Consider the following 10,702-nt stretch of genomic DNA (forward strand, 5'->3'; position numbering starts at 1 on the left):
ACAGAGGAGAGAGAGGGATGAACCATACAATAATCACAGAGTTTGTCCTCCTTGGCCTTTCTGATGATCCTGACCTTCAGATTGTGATTTTCCTCTTCTTATTTATCACATATTTACTAAGTGTTGCTGGAAACATGACTATCATCACTCTCACCTTGGTGGATCCCCATCTACAAACTCCTATGTATTTCTTCCTCCAGAACTTCTCTTTTTTAGAAATCTCATTTACAACTGTCTGCATCCCTAGGTTTCTAGTGGCTATTATCACCAGGGACAAGACAATTTCCTATAATAATTGTGCAGCTCAGCTCTTTTTCTTTATCTTCATGGGAGTGACTGAATTTTACATTCTAACTGCCATGTCTTATGATCGCTATGTTGCCATCTGCAAGCCCTTATATTACACAACCATCATGAGCCAAAAACTCTGCACCCTGCTTGTGCTCTGTGCCTGGCTGGGAGGGTTCCTGACCATTTTCCCACCCCTGATGCTTCTGCTCCAACTGGATTACTGTGCTTCCAATGTCATTGACCACTTCGCATGTGACTATTTCCCCCTCTTACAACTATCTTGCTCAGACACATGGCTGCTGGAAGTAATCGGTTTCTACTTTGCCCTGGTGACTCTGCTCTTCACCCTGGCCTTAGTGATTTTATCTTACATGTATATAATCAGGACCATTTTGAGAATTCCATCTGCCAGTCAGAGGAGAAAGGCTTTCTCCACCTGTTCTTCTCACATGATCGTCATCTCCATCTCTTATGGAAGCTGCATATTCATGTATGCTAATCCCTCTGCAAAAGAAAAAGCCTCCTTGACCAAAGGAGTAGCTATCCTCAACACCTCTGTCGCACCCATGCTCAACCCCTTCATTTACACACTGAGGAATCAACAAGTGAAGCGAGCCTTCAAAGATGTGGTACACAAAGTAGTGGTGTCTACAAAGAAAATCGAGTGATTTTTTTTGGTACAAATGGAGAGAGTACAAAAAAACAATGAAGTCAAGTCTTAAAATTTATAAATGTCTGTAGGAACTCTCTGTTGTCTTATATTTTTGTCATATTCCACATCACACTCAATTTTCTATTTCCCCAGTCAGATTTGCGCACTGCCACATTCAAGTTTTTCCAACAGATGATTGCAAAATATAGCAAATTTTATGTTCTTCACAGAATTTACTGGAAATGCATTTCTTTTTTTCATATATTTTTATTGTAATTAATAGAAGGGTTACATGATATTTGCCAGATAGAAGGTGCATTAATTCACATACATTGATTCCCTTCCACCTGTCTTGGTCCCCATTTCCCTCCCCCCCATCCCTACCCCTCATCTTGTTTTACCCCTTCCCTATCCAATTTCAAATAAACAAATACAAATATATCCAATATATCAGATAACAAAGTGAGATACTGTAACAATATGAGATAACTAAGGGATAACAAAAGAGATGAGAGATAACATAGTACCTTAAGGACAACAATCATTCATTATATGGCTTTTCTTTCTATATCCTAGAGGTCCTTTAATTTATTGTCATACTATATGGCCTTTTGTATCAAGGTTTTGCTCTCTTGCAAATCTCTGCTAAGAGAGCCCAAGGTTTCTACTGATTATGACAAATGAGGGAAACCATTGAGCCTATGTTCCTTTGAGTCTGGCTTACTTCACTTAATATGATTTTTTCTAAGTCTTTCCGTTTCCTAACAAATGGGGCGATGTCGTTTTTTCTGACAGCAGCATAGAATTCCATTGTGTATAAATACCACATCTTGTTGATCCAATCATCAACTGAGGGACATCTAGGTTGGTTCCATATCTTTGCTATGGTAAATAGTGCTGCAATGAATGGAAATGCATTTCATAGTGAATTTTAGGATATGATATAATGAAGTGGTTTTAATTAATTTGTGTATCAGGTTGTACTTTGAGTATAGTATATCAAATTTTGCACACTTTCTTCTCTGCTCTCAAGATGAACATGGACAATTTCATAACTGTTGTCAACTATTCATGTCCTGTATTTCTGCTCATTAAATTCACTGACTACACCAGGTGTGGTGGCTCATGACTGTAATCTGAGCTACTCAAGAAGCTGAGATCTGAGGATTGAGGTTCAAAGCCAGCTGGGGCACTAAAGTCTGTGAGGCTCTCCAATTAACCACCAGAAAAACTGGAAGTGGCGCTGTGGCTTAAGAGATAGTGCAGGAGCCTTGAACTGAAGAGCTCAGGGCCAACGCTCAAGTCCAGAGTTCAAGTCCCACAACCAACCAAAAAAAAAAAAATCACTGACTACCGGTTACAGGCATTATAAATTGCGTTGCATCTTTCTTGGAAAGTGTGTGAATTTTAAAGCGTAGCACTTTTAATATCTGTATAAACTCACTTTAAAATACAAAAATAATGGGGCCAGTTTGGCCTAGTGGTTAAAGTGCTTGCATAGCATGCATGAAGACCTGGGTTTGATTCCTTGGTACCACATACATAGAAAAAAGCCAGAAGTGGTGCTGAGGCTCAAGTGGTAGAGCTCTAACCTTGAGAAAGTCCAAGGACAATGCTCAGGCCCCGAGCTCAAGTCCAGGACTGGCAAAAAAAATAAATAAATAAATAAAATAAAATAAAACACAAAAATAAATGTAGCATGTATTCTGATTATTTTAACCATCGGGGCATCAATTCAAAAATCAGTCTGTCAGAATGAGGTATTATTAATTGTCACAAGATGCAGATGAAGGTTTGTGAAGTTTCCCTTCAAAAGTAGGGAATCTCCTATTAGGGTCCTTGATTTTGATCTCAGAATAAGACTTTCTGACATCACTCAGGTAATAAAATTTGCATTTAAACAAAAAGTATTTCTGGACAAGTCAAAATGTTGTCTCTCTTTGAAGTAAAAATAATGCTTCCATGTTTCTAAATATCATGTTTCTGAGCTGCCTTCACAAGACATACCTCATTTTCTTCAATTTATCCTGTCTCATTTTCCCCTAAAATAACTTTCACTCCTTAACCTTTTTTTTTTAAATTACAACACTTTATTGCAGCATCAGCAAAGGTCAGATTTCTGAAGCTGGTGAAGATTGGGCAGCATTTCCATGTGAAATATAACAACTTTACAAGTTTGTTTCTTATTTAAACCTACATGCAGAAACTAAAATATGGTAAAAGTAAAAATGCAAAATAGCTAGAAAAAAAGATGCAATCAAGTAGTAGCCTTACAGATGTGCTCTTTAACTAAATTCCTGTGCCTAATGGAAAGCAAATGAAATACAACTATCCTAATAAACTAATGGATTGTCAGAAACAGGCTAAGCACCCTCATTTCTATTTCGAGTGGAGGAGAAAACAAAACAAAACAAAATGAAAACAAATGCAAAATAAAAAGCTCCACTTGTTTCCATTTTTTGTTTAGACAGAGGTTGTAAACCCATGAAGGTCAACCAAGTATTCTGATCCATTTCTTGTCCTTCACTTGTTTTCTGTGACATGCTGACTGGCACGTTTTGTTTTCAATAATACTTACAATGGCTCGACTATATCCCTGTTCTTAGGCTGGTACCAGACTTTTCTAAGTCATCTGGATTAATGCTTTGTATACTAACGGTCTGCACATTTCTCTTTCACTCTATTTGGCAATTTTATATCACTGACTCTGATGGACCAACAACCTGTTTGGCCCCTTAATCTTAAGGAAGTAGATGAATGAATATTTCCTGTATTTGCTTTAAGCTTAAGTTTTTTTAACTCCTAGAAGCCATTTACTAACCCTCATTTTCCCTGGTCTATCCTGCCTCTTTACCTACTGATTAACAGTTGTATTGACAATCTCAACTTCATATGTTCATTTTCTTTCTTGTTTTTCCATGCAATATTGACTCACAAAGTTTAACACATCACATTTCTATGTTTATAGACCAGTATAATTTATAAGCTGAAATACAAAACAAAGAAATAGCCTCTTAATTTTCTATTGCTTATGCCGATTTTAGTATATTCCAAAGGATTTTTAGCCTTCATAAAACCTCAACTATTCTTGAGGTATAGAAATTTAAGCATGCCAATACAAGCAAGTAACATCTCTTAAAGGAATTTAATCTTTTTTTAATATTTTTTATTGTAATTAATAGAAGGGTTACATTATATTCGCCAGATAGAAGGTGCATTATTTCACAAACATTGATACCCTTTCTCAAGTTGTTGTCCCCATTTCTTCCCCCAACCCCCTCCCCTCATCTTGTTTTTCCCCCTTCCCTATCTTATTTCAAATAAACAAACAAACATATGCAATATACCAGATAACAAGATACTATAGCAATATGAGATAACCAAGAGACAACAAGAGATGAGAAATATGATAGTACATTAAGAACAACAATCATTACATAGCTCGTTTCCATATCCTGGAGGTCCTTTCATTTCGCCTCATCTATATGGCCCTGTGTATCTGGGTTTTAAGCTATTGTAAATCTCTGCTAGTAGAGCCCAAGGTTTCTACTGATGATGACAAATGAGGGAAACCATTGAGCCTATGTTCCTTTGAGTCTGGCTTACTTCACTTAATAGGATTTTTTTCCATGTCTTTCCAGTTCCTTAAGGAATTTAATCTTTATAAACATTTGTGATACTTAAGATTAATGTATTATCTGCCCAGGAAAGCACAAATCTGTGTGTGGATCTGCAGGCAGATTGCACCTTCCTCTTCCGGTTTGACTCTCCACCCACTACCTGGGCTACCTAGGTAACCGGCTAGAGGCAGTTAGTTACCGCCCCCTTCTCTGAGGTCACATCCTGGACCTCCCTAGTCACGCCTCCTTTGGGCTGTGGGCGGTACCCAGACTCTGAGGTCACTTCCGCATCTGGCAGACCCACACCTCTCCCTCCGCCATTCTCTAGTTTAAACCCAGGCCCTGTAGCTGCTGATGTGCTGGGAGTCGGGGTTCGGAATAAACCTCTCTCTCTTGACTGAATATCATGGAGTAGTTTCTTTTCTGTACTCCAGTTAAAATGGAACAAGACATGCTTTCAATTCGTTTTCTGATACCTTTTACTTTTCCATTTACTTTTTTACTTACTTTGAGAATGTGAAGCCAAAAGAAGTGCTTCTATGTTGTAAAATATTTGATCTTCAAATATAATGTAACCCTTCTATTAGTTACCATAAAAAATATATAAAAAATATTTGATCTTGCCCTAGTGTAAATCTCAGAGGAAAAAAAAATGATAAATCACTATGTAATTTTATTTCCTTTTTTCCCCTCTATGTTCTGTATCTGTTTACAAATACATTTGAAGCCAGATATGACTAGAGGAAAAGAAGGTATGGTCAGCTGATAGTAAATACAGCAGGTTTTCCTTCATGTACTTCTCTTGAGATTAATGGAACAAAGTGATTTAGTCTGTCTCTGTTTTTCTGCTTTTTGTTTGCTTTTGGTTTGCTTTTCTGCTTATTTACAAAGCTCTGCCACTGTGACTTGTCCAGAAATTCTTATTCTGCAATCAAAGTCAAGGACCCTAAGTGAAGAGTCCCTGCTTTTAGAGGGAAACATCACAAACCTTCACCTGTATCCAATGACTGGTGGTTGCACAGAAGAGATACCAGTGAACATAACAGTTTATAAATACTATATATCTTGATTGCTATCATCCTTATTTCACATTCATCTTTCAAGTCTAATTCTAAAGTTGTTATATTGCCAGGAAGTTGTTAATTCCAGAGTGAATGGTTACCACTATTAATACTAATACTAATACTACTAATAATTAAATAAGGCAAAAGATACAGGGATGTGAACTAGATCCTGTCTTGGGTATGAATACTAGTCAGAGTGAGGGAGCCAAATGAAGAGACTAACTGAGGAAAAATGATCAAAGATCAAAATACTTTATCTACATGAATAATGAAGTCTGCTGAGATTGGTTTGAGATGCTAGTCGAGGGAGAAGGAGTATGATAGAAAGGGGATCAATATACATTTCATGTGTAGATAGACATGTCCACATGAAACTTCCTTAATCAATTAGTTGATGCTAATAAAAAGAGTTGTTGTTGTAGATACTATTGTTGATGAGTTTATGGAAGTAATTAGGAAACTAATCACTATTCAGATTTTCTAAGTGAGGCAAGGATTAAGATAAGATTTTCAGAGGCAATAATTTCCACTATTTATGAACAAATAAATAAATAAATGTAGTACTCATCTCATTATGTGACAATCATAAATTCGACCCAAGTCAGTGCTAATGTATTGTTTTAACTACGTACTTGTTCTTCCATTTCTGTTTTCTTCATCTGTTCCATTTACAAATATGACAATTTTATGTTTAAATTTGGTTCATGAGAAGCATTTCTGGAATTAAATGAACACAGTCTTTATATACTACTTATACTGAAAAATAATATGAGGAGAAATTGCTGAAGGGACATCAGTTGAGAGCATGCAAAATCAAATTTCCAAACATATTTTCTTAGATCATAACTATTCTTGAAATGAGATGTTTTCTACACAATTGTATGCAACAATCTAATGGAAATAAGTGATAACAGCAAATTAACATTGTCAAAAGATAATAAATTCAGCTTTTAGCAAGTTTTGCTGCAGTATCAATCACGGAAGCCTCACACTCCATAATTTATGGAAGGATTTCCTCTTGCTATCTAATCACAGAATATTTAGGTGAATACATATGGCATGGATCCGCCATTATAATGTCATGGAGGATCTTTTTCTGTTGTTCATTTATTTTTGTTTTTTCAATTGTGTTTTATTGTTGGGGTGATGTAATGAGAGTTTATAGTTTATATTCGTCAGGTAGTGGGTGCATAATTTCTTATGCATTGATATTCCTTCTCATGTTTGTCTCCCAGTTTCCCTCCTCCCACTCCATCCCAATCATCTTGTCTTTCCCCTTTCTGATTCTTAAGTCTTCTACCTGTTTATCTCTACCTCTCTCTAGATGCAATCACTTGTATGTAGCTTTTACAGACTGGTTTCTTTCTCTAAGAAATATGCATTTAAGATTCTTCCCTGTCTTTCCATGGCTTGATAACTCACTTTTTAGCATTGAATAATATTTTATTTTATTGCATGTACCTAGTTTATGGATCTAGTCACTTACTAAAATACATCTTGTTTGTTTTCCACTTTGGACAACACTAAATAATGTTAATGTAAATATCCATGTATGGATATCCTTTGAGCATACATTTTCAGCTCCTTTGAGCAAACACCAAGAAACATGATTTCTTGATGTATTGAATAATTATAATTAAGAAAGCAGACAGCTATGGCTGTACCATTTTGCATTCCCATCAGAAAAGAATGATAGCTCCTGGCTCTCTCCTGAGAACTGCAGACCATTAACATGTGGCCTGAGCTAGACAGATAGCTATCCCAATTGCTGCAATTACCTGGTGACAAGCCATGTGGAATATCTTCTCATATTGTTATTTACCATCTACAAATGATTGAAAAGAAATGATTACTGTGGAAAATTTTTCTTTTTGACTAGCACATATTAATTGCATAAAGAGACAACCACAAACTTTCTTATCAGTATTAATAAAACTCCAGTGTCAATGATTCAGCCACATCTTTTAATGATGCAACTCCTTGGCACCATTTGTTTACTTAATCAGTTCCCCTGAGAAAACAAAAAAAAAAAGACTCTGATAAAATAAGTCCAGTTCTTTTAGTGCAACATTCCTAAGGCAGAGAATTCCTTGATTTCTGTTGTTCACATCGGCATTTTCAGAGAAATGAAGCAATTTCTGAAGACTAAGGAAAATGTTTCTAAGATTTTTGTGAATGTATAATTATAACACTACAAAAATATTCACTTAGAAAGTCTGTGAAAATGCCAAGGAAAATGTTTTATTAAGTAGTTTGAATTATATAGGAAGAGACAAATGGAGAAGTACGTGAGTCAGCACAGACTTAACTGTTTACACATGGAGGTTGTAGGAGAAAGGAAAAATAAAACTTAACTTGTAGTATGATAAATATGTGAAACATAACAAAATATTCCCAACATTTTAGAGCAATGAGGATTAAGTGGCATATTCTAACCTAAGCGAAAGAAATATAATTTTAGAGATATATAAAAATGTGAAGTTGTTGCAACTGATTTGAGAATGAAAAGGAAACCAAGAAATAACCAGTTTTCAATCTCTAAAAACTGTATGAATATTTTAAGAAAACCAGATGATAGAATTCCAAATTTAATTATCAGAAAGTAAGTTTGATAGTTAAAATATAATAAACATTATTCCATTTTACTTATGAATTTTAATAGCAATCTAATATATTGGCTTTATTTCGTAGTACTTTATAAGTTACCTTCTTTTCCCCTCCTTTTTTTAAACTGTAAAGGTGATATTCGGAGGAGTTACAGTTACGTAAGTCAGGTAATGAGTACATTTATTTTTGAGCAGTGTCACTCCCTTGTTTTCTCCTAGCCTTTCCCTCCTAAAAATTTTGAAAATATTATTTATGATTATAACTTACTGATTTGAAACCTTTTAAAGTTACAAATGAAATTGTTGTCTAATTGATATTATCAACGGAACCAGTTGTTATTAATGAGATCCCGAAGCATGCAGCAACAGCTCCTGAATTGTTCTTTATTTCCCATAAGTTTAAGGTTTTGTTTGGTCTTGTTTTAAAGAATTTTCTATTATTTGAAAGACCATCTGCTTCCCAGTAAATACTTTGTTCACCCATTCATTCATTTGCTATAGCAATATTGAAAACGTTTTCAGAATTTTGCATTTTAGAATTGAAGTGTGTGTAAGCAATAATTTATTTTTAGCAAACACTGAAGTTTTTCTTTCTCATCCAGTGGCCTTTTCATTAGAAAAAGAAAATGTGAATGAGGCAAGGAGAGAAACTGTATTACCATACCTGCAACAAGAAATTTAGAATGCCTGTACATTTAATGAATATATATGTTGTTTCTGCAGTAAAATGGTTGTTGTGGTTTAACCTGTGATGTTTCCTGAAACAATATGAAATTGACTTTTCCAAAATGCAACATCTGAAGGTAGAGTTTCAACTCCCATATTTATATAGATTATTCTATATTCTAGATCTGTCTTACAATATGAAGAAAAAGAAAAACCAATTATAATATTTTTGTTCACTTTATAATGTAGCTAAGTATTTTGATCAGACGTGATAATTTTCTTAATTAAAGCAAATTTTAAGAGATTGCTTCTATTTAAATATTAGTACCACAACTTTTTTGTGTGTGCTAATCATATTATCAACAAATTGAGACCAATATTTAAATTCAAGTAATTTTTTTACCTGATTGTAAGAGAGAATAGAAGTCAGAGAAGGTTGCTGATTCAGGACACCTGTTTTTATTTTCTTTCAGCATTTTTTAATCTTTATGGGTATTTTTGAATGGTGTGCTGTCATCTCAATCCTGTTTCTGCTTTCTGTTTTATAGGAAGACACACATTTGATGCTCAAAGGGAAGAAAAGAAATGATTGACAATGAAAAACCACACTGTACCCACTGAGTTCATTCTACTAGGGCTATCAGATGACCCAGAACTTCAGATTGTGATTTTTCTCTTTCTAAGTATCACGTATATACTAAGTATTACTGGAAATGTGACTATCATCACTCTGACCTTGGTGGACTCTCAGCTACAGACTCCTATGTATTTCTTCCTCAGAAACTTCTCCATATTAGAAATCACCTTTACCACTGTCTGTATCCCTCGATTTCTGAGCACAATTATTACCAAAGACAGGGCAATTTCTTACAACAATTGCACAGCTCAGTTGTTTTTCTTCATCTTCCTGGGTATAACTGAGTTTTACCTTCTCACAGCTATGTCCTATGACCGCTACGTGGCCATCTGCAAACCCCTGCATTACACAACTATCATGAGCAAGAGAGTCTGCATACTGCTTGTCTTTTGTGCTTGGCTAACAGGGTTCTTAAACATCTTCCCACCAGTCATTCTTTTCCTCCAGTTAGATTACTGTGGCTCCAATGTCATTGATCACTTTGCTTGTGACTATTTCCCTTTACTGCAGTTATCCTGCTCAGACACATGGCTCCTAGAAATTATTGGGTTTTATTCTGCAATTGTGATTCTACTTTTAACGTTAGCACTAATCATTCTTTCCTATATGTTCATCATTAGGACAATTTTGAAACTCCCTTCTGCCAGCCAAAGGAAAAAAGCATTTTCCACCTGTTCCTCCCATATGATCGTCATCTCTATCTCTTATGGAAGCTGCATATTCATGTATGCTAATCCCTCTGCAAAAGAAAGGGCCTCCTTGACCAAAGGAGTAGCTATTCTCAACACCTCTGTGGCACCTATGATGAACCCATTTATATATACTTTGAGAAACCAGCAGGTGAAGCAAGCATTTAAGGATACCATACAAAAGGTTATGTTTTTCTCTGGTAAATGAAAGTGTGAATGAAGTTAGAAGAATAAGATCTCTCCTTGTCAAGTTCATTGGAAATGGAGAAAAAGTCTTCATGACTTGACTAGTATTACAAGGCATATGGATTTTTCATGTTTAGATAAAACATTAGGCTCTGTACATTTATGCTTACTTGATCTATCTATCTGTATGTATGTCTATTATCTATTGATATATCTGCCTATGATCTATGTGCTTACTTATGTGTACATTTGTTTAAAAAGTATCTATTATAAAATAAATGATGTATACAA

The 10,702-nt window shown here is 35.2% G+C and overlaps 2 protein-coding genes across 2 annotated transcripts; both read left to right on the forward strand.

Moving 5' to 3' along the window:
• Nucleotides 1-14: 14 nt before the first annotated feature.
• LOC150066987 (olfactory receptor 6C3) lies at nucleotides 15-959 on the forward strand. The gene has a single exon (XM_090356539.1). It carries the CDS (start codon nucleotides 18-20, stop codon nucleotides 957-959), a length of 942 nt encoding a protein of 313 aa, XP_090212665.1. The 5' UTR covers nucleotides 15-17.
• Nucleotides 960-9,485: 8,526 nt separating this feature from the next.
• Nucleotides 9,486-10,433, forward strand: LOC150066988 (olfactory receptor 6C3-like). Its single transcript, XM_090356546.1, has one exon. It carries the CDS (start codon nucleotides 9,495-9,497, stop codon nucleotides 10,431-10,433), a length of 939 nt encoding a protein of 312 aa, XP_090212672.1. The 5' UTR covers nucleotides 9,486-9,494.
• Nucleotides 10,434-10,702: the final 269 nt, after the last annotated feature.

The sequence above is a fragment of the Megascapheus bottae genome, chromosome 2 (assembly GCF_031878675.1).
Source record: "Megascapheus bottae isolate mThoBot1 chromosome 2, mThoBot2.hap1, whole genome shotgun sequence".
Taxonomy (NCBI): domain Eukaryota; kingdom Metazoa; phylum Chordata; class Mammalia; order Rodentia; family Geomyidae; genus Megascapheus; species Megascapheus bottae.

Bases quoted from the DNA above. Each gene is read 5' to 3' on its own strand.
- LOC150066987 (XM_090356539.1), top strand. From the start codon at position 18: ATGAACCATACAATAATCACAGAGTTTGTCCTCCTTGGCCTTTCTGAT.
- LOC150066988 (XM_090356546.1), top strand. From the start codon at position 9,495: ATGAAAAACCACACTGTACCCACTGAGTTCATTCTACTAGGGCTATCA.